Raw genomic sequence first — 16,046 nt, forward strand, 5'->3', positions numbered from 1 at the left:
TCCCACCGCCAACTGGACCGTGGATGCCCATGTGCCAAACCTCATCCGATCCCCCATGGCCCAGAGCGTGGATTTGCGAGGGTTCATATAGAGACCCGATTATTCCCCAAATACCTGCATGATCTGCAGAAGTCGAGGAGCCCACTCAAATCCCCAGATCTGTGCATCAATGCGCACCCATGCCGCCAACGGTTTCAAGGCCAGGGTGAATAATTACAGAGACAGGGGGCACTCCTGCCGATTGCCCCGACTAATAGGGAAGGGAAAAAGACTGCCCCGCCACTCACACGACGCAGACAGGTCCGTGTACAGGAGTCGCAGATATGAAAGGAAGCGTGGGCCAAGATCGAGTCTGTGCAACAATGCAAAGAGATATCCCCACCTCTAGGAATCGAACGCCCTGTCCATATCCGCTAAGAGAAGCGCCGCAGACTCCCCGGTCTGCTGGATGGCCGCTACCGCCACCTGAGCCCGCCACAGGTTATTCCTGGTCGCCCTTTGGGGCATGAACCCAGCCTGGTCTGGGTGTATAAGCGTTGAGATGTGGGGTAAGAGGCGGTTGGCCAATGCCTTGGCCAGAATTTTGGCCTCCATGTTTAAGAGAGAGATGAGGCGATATGAGGCATGTTGTTCCGGGGCCGTCCAGGGTTATGAAACACCACCACCTCCGCATGTCTCCAGTACGGGGGGGAGCAGGCCCTTCTCTCGGGTCTCCTCCACCACTTCCCAATAATATGGGGCCAGTTGTAGATTATAGCATCGAAAAAATTCACTCGGAAACCAGTTAGGTCCCGGGGCCTTCCCAGAGTTAAGCTCACCTAGGGCCATACCCAACTCCTCGACTGTTAGAGGTGCCTCCAGCTGATCAAGCACTTCATCCGAAACTGTTTTGGGTGGTAGATCGGCTATGAATTTATCCACAGTGGACGCGATAAGCATTAGTGAGGGGCATACGGATCCGCAAAATATGCAGTGAAGCTCTCCGCTATAGCAATTGGATCTGTAATCTGTGTACCCATTTTGTCCAAAAGACCTGGGAGGGCCTGGGCATGGCGAGTGCCCTGAAAGTCTATGAAGCATCTTGCCAGACTTGACCCCCCATTGGCATATCCTGCTGCGCGTCGTCAGCCAGACTTGGCGAGCCTCATCCATCAGGAGAGCAGTGCAGGATTGTTGAGCTAGGAGCAGTTGTCTGACATACTGACCACCCCGCCTCTCGACTGCGACGCTCCAGTGCCTCTATGTCCGCCTCCGCCAGAGTCAATTCCTCCTTGCGCTTCCTGCGGGCTGCTGCACCCCATGATATGTCCACCCCTGCTAGGTAGGCTTCAGTGCCTCCCAGAGAGTCTCGGCCATAGATACAGAGCCTTCGTTCAAGGTGAGATATTGGGCAATAGCATCACTCATAAGTGTCCCGTAGTCATCCTTCTGTAAGTGCCACACTGAGACGCGCCACTGAAATGGTTGTCGCCCCCTGCCCATATGGAGCGCAAGGGATACTGGGGAGTGATCCGAAAGGCCGCGGGGCAGGATCTCAGCCGATGCCACCCTACTAACGTCCGTCCGGATAATAAAGAGGTAGTCCAGCCTGGAGAAGGACTCCTGAACCTCCGAGAGGTATGTGTACTCCCGGCTATCACCGTGCATGCGCCGCCATACATCTACCCAGTCAAGGCCCGTCACTAGCGAGTATAATTTTGTGGGATGTCCACTCTTGGGGCCACTCCCAGACCTGCTCCTATCACTAACCAAGTCCATAACGTCATTACTGTCCCAGTCCACAACGAAAAACACATCAGGTATATCGGCCCATAGGGAAAGTAACCTCACCACGAGTGTCAACTGTAAAGGAGGGGGGGCTTATACGCAGCCTAATACCAAGGTTTCCTCCCTAATCATGCCCCGGATAAACACGTATCGCCCCTGTGTGTCGGTCCACTGTTGTGCATGGGCGTAGGGGACCCTGCGGTGCACCAGAATCGCTACTCCCCTGGAACTCCTCGTAAATCTGGCATGGAAGACCTGCTGAAACCCATACCGCTGCAAGCATAGGGCTTTCGTGCCCATGAGGTGAGTATCCTGCAGCATAAGGACAACCGCCTAGCCCCCCGCGTTTGATTCCACACTCCAGCTTATGATGCGGAGAGTACCTGGGCTTACCAGACCTTTATTGGGCAAGCAAGCCATATGGGGGTGGATCGTCCAGTATAACAGACCATATGTTGTGGCAGTGTGTGAGTGTAGAACCTCTGACCCCTAGCGGAAGTGTGACTCGCAACCTTATGCAAACCCCCCCCCCCCCCCAACAAACCCCCCCACCCCATACCTCAGAAACGCTGAAGTATCTGTCGCGGTAGGGCTAGTTCTCAATCCCCAACAGGGGGACGAGGACCGCCTCTACCAATGGATCCCCAACTTACAGCCCATGTCTACCGGGCATGACACCAATCCTGTACAAGTCTGGCAGAGACCCAGCCCATGTTGCATTCCCCCTAAGCATAATCAGCAAAGCATTTACTAGACCAATAACTCAGCAGCACCAAATGGATTGTAAACATTAAGGTTCCAGTTTCCCAGAAGTAGCCCCCCCCACCCCGAGAGGCGGCTCCGCAGGACAGTGAGTGCCGCTGGGATCGTGATCGTCTATTGCCCATCTGTTGCTGTCCCAGAGGACCCCTCCGGGCCACCTCGCTCACTGAGGAGTCAGACTCCATCCCTGGTGGCGTGTGCGCCCTCACCTTCACTGTTTCATCCGTCCATTTGAAGACCTCCTCCGGAGTGCCAAAGAAGTGCGTGCAAAAGCGGTATACCACTCGCAGGCGGGCCGGAAACAGGAGCGCGTACAGGAGCTTAAGGTCTCTCAGGCAGGCCTTCGAGGCCATGAACAACTGCCGTTGCACTTGCCGTGTGTAGTCAGGGAAGATTAGTATGCGCACATTGTTGTATAGCAGTGGTTCTTTGGCTCTAGCCTGCTTCAGAATGGCATCACGTTCAAGATAGTTCAGAAGCTTCGCTATAACTGGCCGCGGGCGGGCCCCCGGTGGGTCTTCTGCATGAGTGCTCTGTGAGCCCGCTCCACAACAAAGCACCGGGGACATGGCCTCAGAAGGAAGCCACCTTTCCAGCCATTGTGTGAGAAAGCGTTCCATGTTGCCCTCTTCACAACCCTCCAGAAATCCAACAAAGCAAAGGTTATTGCGCCGGGCCCGCCCCTCTGCATCTTTGGCCCGAAGCACCAGGCTTTTCTGCACTCTCGCCACGGTAGCCCTCTTCTGCTTCAGGATAGCAACATTGTCTTCCACTCCTGAGATACGGGTCTCCGCTTCGGTGATGTGGGACACTGCATTCCGCAAGTCCTGCCGCAGCAGTATAACGTCCGACTCTACTGCTCCTATCTTGGCATCTAACATGTCTCTGGATTGAGTGATAGCCGCCATGAGGGCTGCGTTGTCTGGCAAGGCCTCAGACTGGCCCCCTGTCGCCCCAGCCACCGCTCCCGGGGCAGTGAATTTATCGATGGGCCCATGCTTAGTCGATCCGCTACGACCTTTATCCCTTGTCATGGTTGCCCTCCGGAGTCCTCCCACAGGTCTAGGAAGAGCCGGGCAAGGTGCAGAAGCAGCAATCACTTCGGGTCCGGCCCACACAATCCTACCTGAGCCCCACACTGGCACCTATGGGGAGTCACCCTTGATCCAAGGCCAGCAAGCCCCCTCTAAAGCCCAAGACTGCATGGGGCCCCCAGCAATGCGTACGCGATCCGACTGGCTGCCAGTCCGATCGCACCTTGAAACAGGCTGGGGCCCAAGTACTCTCCAGGCAGGGTCTCTCTGCTGCAGGCAGCCGCAACCCCCCACTGCGGGACCCCGCGGGCCGATCAGCCGCTGCTATATGTGTCCCCATGGGGGTGTTCTTTAAAGTAGGGCAGGGAGAGCAGATGTCAAATCCATTAACCCGTCCCCACACGGCCCGGCAGTGCCGCCGATCCCCCGCTGCATTTTTTGGTATGGGGGGGGCAAGCCGTCCAAGCACCTGCGTCTTCCAACTCCCCTTCCGCTACGTTGTTCAACACCAATATGTGTCCAGACAGCTAGGGGTCGCGATTGCAGGTCGCTGGTCCGGCCAGCGGCAACCCAGGCAGCCCATGGCATCTATGGGCGTGCCAAAGCTCGGGTGGCCGCCGATGAAGATGGGGGCCACCTGCCGTCGCTGCCACCTGATGTCACTGGAGCATTTAGGGCCCGCCACATCCACAGCAGGCATGTCCAAGATCTCGCTGCTCCCTCGGAGTGTCACAAACTACACACCCGGGCTCCTCTGTCGGCCGATAGGCCCCACTCCACATAGGCGCGATCTCTCAGGCACCAGCTGTCCCGGGCGCGCTTCACTGAGAAAAAGGGCGCAAGTCCAGCAGGAATGACTTGAGCCATGACTATGTACTGCAATAGGTTAGACCCCTCTGGTAAGTTAATTACGCAAATATTACTACGTCAAGAGCGTCCTTCCAAATAGTCAGCTCTTTCCTCCAGTCTGGAGATTCAGGTTTTAAGGTCCTGTAAGCTTTCTTGCTGTGCCGTGGCTGGCGGCTGAAGAGTGGCAAGTACTTTCTCTAGACCCATCACTAATTGGCAAGCTTGCGGTGATCGTCCCGCAAAAGGCTGAGGTCAGGATGCCGACTATCTTCCATTGAGACTCTCGAGTGTTCTATTGCGATGAGTACTCTGTAGAGTTTGTCGGACATCTCTTGCGAGGTGGCTGTTTCAGGGACTGGGGAGAGTGCAGAGGCCTCCGGGTGGGTGAGTCTTTTCACTGTTTGAGTCTGCAGCCCCGTATTGATGTGCAATCGACCCATTGCGCCTCTTGTGGCGGATCAGGGTCCTTGTCACTATCAAATTCCAGGGTGGTATCCTCCACTACGGACTGCTGCTATCCCACCTGGTGGGTCTCTCAGGGACGAATGCCTGTTGGGGGGCCGGGTGCGGCCTGCGTCACGATATGAGCTGTTGGAAGCATGACGCCGACCTGGGTGCCCGATTCTATCTTTCTCACGGGTTGTTACATCTGATCCACCTTGGAATTAATTCAGTGTCCGTATCGTCCAGTTGGATCCCTGCACTCGTGAGGGCTTCCAAGGCTTCCCACGCCCTGCGTTGCCGTTGACCCGCGCTGTCTGCCTTCTACCAGTTTACTGAAGGGCCTTCCCAGTGAAAGGTTCCCTCCTAGTCTGCCATGCTCGGTCCCATTACCTTCGTCACATATGTCCTCCGGTGTGTCGATCCAGTCTGCAATCAGCCTGCCTGGGGGATATGGCAGGGGAAGCCGCAGTCTGGATCCTGATGCGTTTCCTTCCTGACCGGGGGATTCTCTAGATTCTGCTCCTCTGCGGCGGTGGGTCCCCTCACTGATGTCTACTGCTATCAAGCTCCACTGGGTTCCCCCTGTTCAGGCCAATATTTATCTGTGGGCATACTTCTTGCTGAGATCACTGCTTGTTTGTGCCCTAGGGCGTGACGCCGATCATCAAAATGCAGCAGCTCACCAGCCTACCTCAGTTTAGTATTCCTCAACAGGTACCCTTGCTGGCTGCCAATGACTAGAAGTTAAGTTCCTGTTTAGGGTTGACAAGCCAGTCCCGTCTGGATATTTCCCACACCTTGTGTCCACAGGGGTTGGGCAGGGCACAGGCTCACAGCAGTCTCCTCCCTCATGCGGGAGTCCTCCTTTACCGGTCAGCTGCCTCTTCCCCTGGGAATCTAGTATCCGGCACTGGGAAGCAGGAGTACCCTCCATATATTTGACCATGGTTGATGAGGGGAGGGGGCAGGGTTTGTCTGGCCCCATTCCTTTTCAGCCCGCTTTCTCCCCCGGTCGAGGTGCGCCTTTCAGCTTCTGCTTTCTTGCTGGTTGTGCGCTGGAGCGTCTTGGAGCTTACGGTGGCCTGCCCGCACTAGTTGCAATCGGTCTCTCACTTTGCCCTCCACAGGCGGCTTCCGGCACTGGACTTTGTTCCTGGGCAGACTCCGGTGCTGAACTCCGCTTCGTTGGAGCCACTCTGTTGCCTGAGACAGGCTGCTCGGCGCCCGGAGCCTTAGGCCTGACGCCCCAGATCACCGGGGGCCGCCATTTTAGGAGAATGTGCGGTGAGGTTTCTCCTCAGTTCCTGCAATGGAGCCCCGTGCCCGCATTCGCACTGGGCCCAAAAGGGCAGGGACTCACCAGTGCCTTCTCTCTCCTGCCGGGTCTCCTCCCTCCAGCAGACCTTCTCCACACTAGTTGATCGGATGCTGGATAGTGGAACCCCCGCTGGTATCTGGCTATGGCAGGTAAGGATTTGGGTTTGTTCTTTCACCTTCCGTTGGTCCCCCGGTCTAACTGCACCCGGCAGCTGCTGAGTGCTTCCAGTTGTGGGCTGAGGCTCTTGGTGCCCACCTCAATGGACCTGAGCTTCTCTGCTCCACTTCTCACCAGGTTCCCACTGCAGAGGTTGGAGACTCCGGGCCCCGTTCCTGTTTAGGGGCACTTCCCCTCCCTCTGAGCTCTTTCGCTTGGCAGATGCTCACATCATTTGTATTCCACTTTGGTGCTTGTGGTCGGCGGCTGGGGTTTTACGGCTTGACACTGGAACCTCCGGCTCTACACCTCTAGACCACAAGTGCTGCCATTTTGGGAGTGGGGGCATGGTGGAAATTCTCTGTACTTCCGACTATGGAGACACCACATGGTTGCTGCTCACAGGCACCCATCAGGGCGTGCCTCCAAACTCTTACCTAGGTCTCAGCTGGCAAGGATATAGATTGTTGGGCTGGCGAATGGAGCTCTACACAAGCACGTCCACCATCTTCTCTGGCTCGGCCATCACTTATGGTATACTAATAACATGCATCAAAAGCACTCATTGTGATGGATACTTTGACGAATACCAAATTTTCAAGTAGAAACAAGGACTGGCGTTGCCAATAGGTCTCGCAGTAGGAAAGTTGGAGCTATTGGTTTTGTAAATGACAAAGCCTTTATGTTTTAAAAATGAAAATAAAAGGCATTGTTATTTGCAATTGTAATAGCTCCAACTTTTCTACTGCAAGACCTATTGGCAACGCCAGTGCTTGTTCCTTCTTAAAGTGAGGTTGCGGCCTGCCACACCGTCCGCTGTGTCAAATTGTGAGGGCTGAAGTCACACCCTCCCCCCTCGAGCATACAGACCCCTCCCCATGGAGATTGGTTAGAAATACAATACTTTTAGCTGGAAAACAAAAGTGCGTTTCTCGGAAGTTTTAGGAAGCGAAATTGCCACAGCCCATTACAAAACTGTCACCTTTGTGAATTCTAAAGCTGAACAAGATGATGAAACAACTTGCTATAAAAAGTAACTTTAAAAACGTGGTTGAAAACAATTAGAATAAAAAAAAAATAGAAGGGAAAAATGTATGTAAAAGAACATATTTCACGGGCAGGGCTGGCGCAGAGGCTGCGAGTTTGGATCTGTTATCTGGAGTCTGGGTGGGTTGTGTTATGCGGCATTGGAGTGGGTGTGTTATTATGCAGAGTCTGGCTTCGATGTGTTATCTGGGGTCTGGGTGGCAAATGATATGTGACATTGGAGTGGGTGTGTTGTTATGCAGAGTCTGGTTTGGATGTGTTATGTGGCATCTCTGCAGAATTCGAAGGGGGGAAACGGAGACGTCGGAGAGTGACTAAGAAAGAGGCAGAGGAAGTGAGACAGGATGGAGAGAGGGTCAAGGCCGAGGAATAGGAAAGATCGGCACATGACGAAAGAGAAATTAGGGTAGAATGAAAGGAAAGAGGGGGGGAGAAGGTCACAAAAGAAAGACTGGCAGTGAAACAGAGGCGGAGGAAACTGAGGAGGCAGAGTGCGAACACAGAGTAGAAAGGCTTGTGGGAAAAGGCAGATTAAGATAAAGCTGAGACGTATAGACAGACTGACGGAGGTGCGGAAATGAAAGACTGGCAGTGAAACAGAGGCGGAGGAAACTGAGGAGGCAGAGTGCGAACACAGAGTAGAAAGGCTTGTGGGAAAAGGCAGATTGCGATAAAGCAGAGACGTATAGACAGACGGACGGAGGTGCGGAAATGTTATCAATGGGATAAGACGGGTAGGAGATGAAAGGCAAGAACAAAAAAATGTGAACAAATGCGTGCGCCGGGAAACTGAGCCATGAATAATTAGGGGAGGAGAAGCCGAGAAGCCGCAGAGCGCACGCTGGGCGAAGCCCTTTGATGTGCTGTGCGGCCGTTAAAAAAAATGCAATTAGGAGGGAGGGAGGCTGATGCGCGTGCTTGTTTGGTCACGTGATTCACGTGAACTTAAAGAAAACCGCAGCAAGATGCCCTTGGTTTGACGAGGATTTTGAGGACATGAATTCTCGCTCCGCTCAATGCACTTGCGCGCACTGATAGGTCGCGAGACCTAAAAAGAAATCATAAGACAGGTCTTCAAAAGAAAAACCTACAGGGACAGACTAGCAACAGATGCAACTTACTGACCTAGAAGGCAGACCTAGATCTTCGATATTATTAGTGAAATGGATGACATAGAATGATAATTAGTGTCATCTGGCTCACTCATTTACCGGGAGCCTTTAAACCAGAGAGCATTACTTTATTCACTATCATTAAGGGTTGACATTTTAACAACTGGCACCCTAATTAGCCACATCAAATAAAGGCAGCAGCAGACTAGAAAAAAAGGTGTACAGGGTCTCATGATTGCAAAAACCAGCATAATGTTTCATGTAGATGCATACATATCTGAATAAGCTTACCCATTTTTCAATGCCTTTATTGAGGATGGCCTTGTGAATTCAGGATCCAGGAGGTGTGGCGAGGAAAAAGATCTGGGCAGTGGTTTAGGTGTCACTGATGGGATGCCCGACAACTGTCGGCCAAACGGAGTAGGTAAAGCAGATGCACGCTTTGTACTGGAGAGAGCTGAAACAGTTCTTGTACTGTAAGTAGAATTTTGCTGTGTCCCAACAGATGGCGGTCTAAGAGGGGTGGTAGGAACAACACCACTACAAGAAAAATATAGCCAGTTTATTTCCAATTCATGAAGCGCATTTTACAAACAACATAAGTGAAAGACAAAGACCACCTAAATCTTCAGACTCTTTACCCCTTTTCCTCTACATTTTTAGGAAACAAAGAGCAGAAGCAATGTTAAATGGAGATTAAGACAGTCAAAGGAGTTTAGCTGAGGTTTTAACGCTACATTTTATAACATGAGGAAAAATTCTGATTTGTAACAACTAGGCGACAATTGCATAAAGCAAGAATTAACTAAAGAGGATACTAATTTGTGGTGCATGCTGATTTTCTATTGAATTAGATGGGACGGTGGAATAAGAAAAGAAATCCAGGTTCTCCTAGTGGAACATTCTTTTAACATTGCATCACCAACTCAAAGAACAGAGTCAGGTTCTGGAGGACGCCAACAAACCCGATTATGAAGATGGAATCAGATAAACTACTGACAGCCAAAGAGAGAGACAAATGGAGTTTGCAAAACTAACCTACATACACTATTAGCAGTAGGATGCACACAATTCTCATTTAGACTAAATACCCCCTCATAGTCTGATGTATTTCTGTGCAACGACAGATATCACGCATGCCTACCACAATTTATACAAGTGGGAATCTTTTGACACTACAGTAAGCAGAGATTCAATAAGGGCCTAGTTGTTTTTTGGGTGACGCGTCTCTGCTTGGAGACCAAGATTGACCACATCTGAAGCAATGTCAATCTTCCTCTGGGAAATAGGCCCATGAAGCAAATGAAAGGAAGAAAAGAAAACACACCTACACAACCCAGGTGAGGCGATGCCAATAATCTTTGCAAGCCTAGTGACACTTCATGTGACCAGAGGAGTCAGCATAGAGCAAGAAATAGCAAAGAACCAGATTAACATGTATGCAGAGTATGTGGAAAAAATGGCACCATACACTGAGCTGCGGTGTACTAGTCTATAGTAGGCCAGCAGCATAACAAGATGAGGTCTACAATACTTCTCAGCTAAAATAAAATTCGGCCACAGGCAGATCAGATCAAGAGATACCAATGCCACATAAGTGCTTTGTGCTAATCTGCTCAAGTCTGTGGTCCTGGCACCTGGAATGTGGCAGACATGGCTGCAAAAGCTGAAAACTGGTGAATGCAATGGAAACAAATATAGAACATAAGCTTGGGTAGTTTGGCGTGCATGAGGAAATTAGTATTGGCAAAGTCAATAGGTCTGGCATATGAATGCACTGTCAAGCCAGAGATAAATATTAAGGCAAATTAATAACAACCCTTCTTCCCTCTGTGCCAAAGAAAAAAAAAACCACAAGTTTACTTCAAAATGCTTACAATGCCATGTGTGTGTGTCCCTGAAAGTTAGATCAAAGCAAAATGGTCACAGCTGTGGGAAGGGCAAGGACTTTTGTGGAAGCACACAATTTCCACCAATTAAAACATGTACTCCTGACTACCAACATGTGGGTGGAGCTAAAGATCTCTCCTGGTGACTCGCACAATTGCATGGCGACAACTGCAGTCAGGTTAGACCATAAAAATGGGTCACATAGGTTTAAAGAGGAGGTTCCAAAATGTCCAGGAAGATGCAAGGCCCTGCCACTATGAAGAAAAGTTGCAAGCACTTGGGGCTAAAGACAGTTCAGATTAAGTGAAAATGAAGGACTACAGAAAGTCAGAGCCAGGATGCAAGAGTCACTATCAGCCAAAAAGGAACCTGCTACAAGACTTGCATAGAAGTACGAGTTACTTACCTTCGGTAACAATGTATCTGGTAGAGACAATTCTAGCCGCAGATTCCTTGACGTAGAATTATCCCCAGGCGTGAGTCTAGATCCGGAAAATCTTTTTGCCACAGCATCCCTGCGCAACGGGGATGGGGTGGGAGGTTGGCACCACGCGACTCCGCCATTGCGTCGTCCGCGCGCGTGAAGTCAGCAAGGTCACATAAGTCCCACACTGGCACTCCTCCGTCAGTTTTCTTCTGATATAGTAACAGTGTGCAAAGGAGCAGAAAAAGGAATGGTGAGGAACACCACCATAAGAAGCAGCGCCAAACACCGCAGTACCCAAAGCAGGGAAAAGAATACAGAACAGAGCACAGCCCTGAACAGCAACCATGCCAGCACTAAGATAGCCCTCCCCTGGAGGCAAAAAACATATGAAAAGTGTCATAGAATTTATCGCAGAACCACAACCCAAACCAATAACAATGAAGAGGAACCAGTCCGGGACAACAAGGCACGACAAGACTCCAAGACAGCCCCAACATAGAAAGTGACAACCCGCATGAGGAACAAGGGCAGAGGCCTGGCCAAAAGACCCTAACCTAGAGGATAGCAGAGGGGCTAGGATCCCTAGCAATTAAAGGGGGAAAGAAAAATGGGGGGGGGGGTGAAGTAAGCCCCAATCTGGGGCCGCTAGACCACGAATGCACAAAAGTACCTACAAACGTATCCTTCAAAGCTCCAAAGGGGGAGGAAGGAACAAATAAACAGGATGAACATCTGTCAGAAAAAGACGACAGGATGCACGCACTAAAGACATAGCCACCCACAGGTGTATGCAGAAGACCAAGCCAAAAGGTCCTCGCAGAATGGGGAGGAAGGGCGGGCCGTGAAGGAAACTGCGGCTAGATACATCGTTACCGAAGTAAGTAACTCGTACATCTGATAGAGACTACTAGCCGCAGATTCCTTCACGTAGAATAGATACCCTAGCCATACCCATGGGGAAGGAGGGTCTGCGAGAGGACCCCACCAGCCTGGTCATAACAGAGTGTCCCACAGGGGCCGAGTCCCACGACAGAACGAGGAGCCCCTTACCACCAACCCCAAAGAGGATGCGGGAAAGAGAAGAGGTAGCCTGTCTTCGCTCAGCAGCGGAAACAAGCCGAGGCGAAAGGAGGCCAAGCACCCCAAGCCCATACCAGGCAACAAAACCTCTGCCCAAGGCCAAAGCAAGGAAGAGGAGCACCGAAGGAGAAGAGCGACCTAGAGTCTCCAAGGAGAAGAGGCAGAGCAAAGAGAAGCCCAGACAGAGCGGCACCGTCAGCAATAAGCAGGCGGAAGCCGAAAGGGTAGCTCAAGGTCACCCACGAAGAACCATCCAACGCCCTGCAGGGATAGATTGCGCCCGCAAGAGGGACAAGAAATCAGGGAGAAGAGGTAGAACCGAGTGGAGGAGGAGGAGGAGGAGGAGGAGGAGGAGGAGGAGGAGGAGGAGGAGGAGGCTGGACAAAAGGCCCAAAAAGAAGTGGAACCGGACAGAACCATGACGCCAGGCCACGGACAGCAGGCCAGACCAGGCAAACAGCGCAGCGACCCCAGAGAAAAACACCCTGGGGCGCAACTTAAGCTAGTCCAAGCCAGCAGCAAGAAAATTGCACCTTCAACATACCATAACCCCACGGAGAGCAGAAGCCCGCAGGGGACCACAGCTCCCCAGCACATGACAGGGCTATATAACAGCCACCACTACCCCACATAGGGCATGTCACGTCCCAAGACATGGGAATCTCTTAGGGAAAAAACTTCCGCAGCAGAGGACAACAGAAAAGACCTGCGGCAAAACGCTGCAGAACGCTTATCAAGCAGCCAAAAGAGGAAAAACACAGAAGGCGCAGTCTCAAGGCCAGCATGGTGTAAAAAACCCAAAGCAAAAACACAGTCCAGAAGGGCCGGCCAGCAGCCAACAGAACCACAGTCCCAACAAGGAGGACACGAGTGGCCACAAAGCACACAGAACAGACAACTGGGGCGACCAGCCCAAACGGAAGAACACCCCCAAAAACCAGATCAACTCACAGGTCACTGAGGGGGAGAAGAAGGGGATGGCGGAGGAGGACGAAACCCCGCCAAGAACCTCTGGATGTCCGAGTCCGCAAGTGCATGGAACAAAGAAGCACCATCGAAAGGAAGGTCAACCAGCCGATCTCGAACGTTCTCCGGGAACACACTGTCCCGAAGCCAGGCATGGCGACGAAGGGCAACCGAAGAAGCCGTGGCACGACCCAGCACCTCTGAAATGGCCAGAGCGGAGCAAAGAATTGCCGCCAGCTCCCGCCCATCCAACACATGGTGCCTCAAATCAACACAGGCACCCTCCTGAGAAGCGGTAGACATAAGGGACTCTGCCGAGTCCCACAAACAAGAAGTGGCCCTAGCCAAAACACAAAGTGTGTTAAGGGCCCGCAGAGCCGCACTGGTTGAGGCGAACATATTGCACCCCCAGGAGTCCAGCCAGCAGGCCTCCCGTGACGGGGGAGACAACAGCGGCGGCAGAGAAGGAAAGGCATTCTGCAAAAGGGGGCCTCTGGCAGAGTGGTGGAGGGAAAGAGACACCGGATCACGCGGCACCGGATGGTAGCGGTGCAAAAGGTGTTGGGGCACCGGGTCCCCCGTGGCGGGATGGCCCAGAGTCCCACAGAGAGAAGAATGGAGTGAACACTCGAAGGGAAGCAACAGCTCCCTACCACCGGAGCCCTGATGGAGAACCTCCAGAAGATCCACGGGGAAATGGGTAGCTGTATCACCCACGCGCAAAATTGCCACAGCCGTGGAACCGTGCGAGCAAAGGCCACGCCCACCACTGTAGGACCTCCAGAGGGGAAAGCAGTTCCTCGTTAGGTGACGGCTGCAAGCTAAGGCGGCCATCCCCCAAGCCAACCAGAGGAAGGAAGGGCCATGTCCGGAAAGAAGGAAGAGGGACAGAGAAGTGGGGGACCTGCGTTTCCTCTGGAGAAGACCGTGGAGACGGTAAGGAGCCGCCCTTAGACGACGTAGGGGGAAAAAGCAGCAACACATGGCCATGTCTCCGGCGAGGACGAAACCAGCAAGTGCCGAACCGCTGGAGAAGAGGAGGCGTCCGAAGAAGAGTCAACGACCTGACGTCGGCCTGACGCAGTAGAGTCCGCAATCGGAGGCAGGACATCTTCGTAGTCCGGCGCCAGGGGAGACGCCGGGGCAGCCTCTGTCAGGGCGCACGAGACCGGGGATGGGCCGGGGCGGCGAAGAGCAGCACCGGAAAGGCGCCGACCTGACCACCGACAAGGCAGCCACCTGCGTGGATTGACGAGAGGGACCTGGGGAGGGACAAAGAGTCCCCGGCCAGCCTCGACCCGTGACGGGACGAGAGGGGCCCTCCGCCGACTCCTGTGGTGCCGCCAGGGCCAGCAGCCACCGAAGCGGCGTCACCTCGGCCAAGACCGCCGCCTGTCCAGAGGACCGAGGGGGGCTAGGGGGTGCGTCCCGAGCCCCGGCGACCTCCTGCAACACCACAGGGAGTCCAGCAGGAGTGTGCGGTGAAGCAGAGGTGCTGAAGGAGGGACTCCCGAAGGGCCGCACCCCAACTGCGCCACATCCTTCGAACCGGGATCCGAGCCAGTCAGGGCCAGAGCCGCCAGCGACGCCACCGAGGGCCCCGCACACTGCAAAAGATCCGTTGACGTCCCAGGAAGGGAAGGAGGAGGAGGAGAAGCCAGCAAGGTCTGCAAAGCCACCGCATATGTCTTCATCTGGGCTCTAGTTGCCCCCACACCGGGAAACGGCAGATAAGGGGACGACATGCGGGGCCGCACCACACGTGGAGAGCCCACGCCTCCAACAGGCCGGAAACCGACCCTCTGGGACAAACTGTGACACTTACCGACAGGTGAGCGATGCTCTTGCGGCATGGGAGAAGGACGATGTCAACGAGGGAGGCAGCGGGTTCGAGAACCTTCCACAGGTTCCGGGCGAGATGACTCCTCCGACCTGGACATGCGAGCTGAGAGACGTTTCATACGGCGCTCCTGCCAGGACTTCGGTTTCATCTGCTGGCACGCCTCACAATGAGTGGCGTCGTGATGTTCCCCCCCAAACACCACATGCAGAAGCGGTGAAGATCCGTCGCCCACATCAGGCGTCCACAAGAAGAGCACGTCTTAAAGTCCAAAGGCATCTATGGTATTTGCTATGTATTAAGTTTTGTTCATAACGTCCTATTTTGTGGACCTAAAGTTAAATAAAGCACCAGCCAGACTACTCCGCAAGGTGGGACAAACTGATGAATATGCATAAAGGAGAAAATATGAAACTGATCTTTACACAAAAAGAAACCAACATAAAAAAACTACATTCCAGATAGGCTATACAAAAGACTCTTATTGAGGCACCATCACAAGATTTCTAGTTCTGGTTGCAAAATACATATTCGTGAATTTATCACATTTAACATTTACCTTCCATTGCTGTTGCCGATCAGCAGCCTTTTTGGCTGCATTATTTTGGGCACCTGATTTTCAGTCGCAGAAGCTATGAAGTAAAATGAAAAGTTGTGAGCAAGAATGTCATGTACTTCAGACTCACTTGTTTATTTTCATTTGTTCAGTAGATAAATGCATACTGCATAGAAAATTCTAAAGCGAATAGAGGTGTACAATACATTTGCTGTTCACTACTCTTAATCCACATTCATTGTCATGTTAATGTTATCCACCTATTTGTGCGCTCCATTATCAGACACATCTTTACCTCCAAACACTTTCAAACATGTGTCTCCCTATGTGCACTAATCAAGGTGCCCTCTCACTAAGGCTGTGGAGGCTGGTGAAATTTGAAAGTGGTGGCCCGAAAGGTAAGGAATGGTTTATGTAGCAAGTGAGCTTGATGGACAAATGTGGGGCTCAGGTCCTCAACACTTAGTAAACGCAAGAATATGTGAAATAGGAATTAAATCGCCGACATGCTTTACCTTAACTTTAACCCCTTGCCTGCGCTGAACGTTCCGCGCTGGTGCGGAACGTTCTATTGCGCGGGCGGGGCCGCGACGTTCAACGGACGTGCGCAGCACTACAGAGGTAGTGCACGCGACGTCCGTTGAACGTGGGCAGCACTCAATGGGTTAACATTCATTGTTTGGAAATCAATCCGTGTTTTTGGCATTAATGTTAATGTAGGAACATAGGGACGAACAGGGATCCATTTCAATGTCTGTTTTAATGCCATATGGCAGATCCACAGAATTATCAAACACA

General features: G+C 52.5%; 1 protein-coding gene across 2 annotated transcripts in view; it reads right to left on the reverse strand.

The window, feature by feature from the left end:
- GTSE1 (G2 and S-phase expressed 1) overlaps positions 1–16,046 on the reverse strand; it is a 354,076-nt gene that overhangs the window by 87,544 nt on the left and 250,486 nt on the right. For both annotated transcript variants that reach the window (XM_078679841.1, XM_078679849.1), the window contains 2 exons: positions 15,252–15,324; positions 8,781–9,029 (listed from right to left, as the gene is read on the reverse strand). In XM_078679841.1, coding sequence (XP_078535967.1) covers positions 8,781–9,029; positions 15,252–15,324 — 322 coding nt within the window. The remainder of the gene's footprint in view (positions 1–8,780; positions 9,030–15,251; positions 15,325–16,046) is intronic.

The sequence above is a fragment of the Lissotriton helveticus genome, chromosome 1_1 (assembly GCF_964261635.1).
Source record: "Lissotriton helveticus chromosome 1_1, aLisHel1.1, whole genome shotgun sequence".
In the NCBI taxonomy this organism is placed as follows: Eukaryota; Metazoa; Chordata; class Amphibia; order Caudata; family Salamandridae; genus Lissotriton; species Lissotriton helveticus.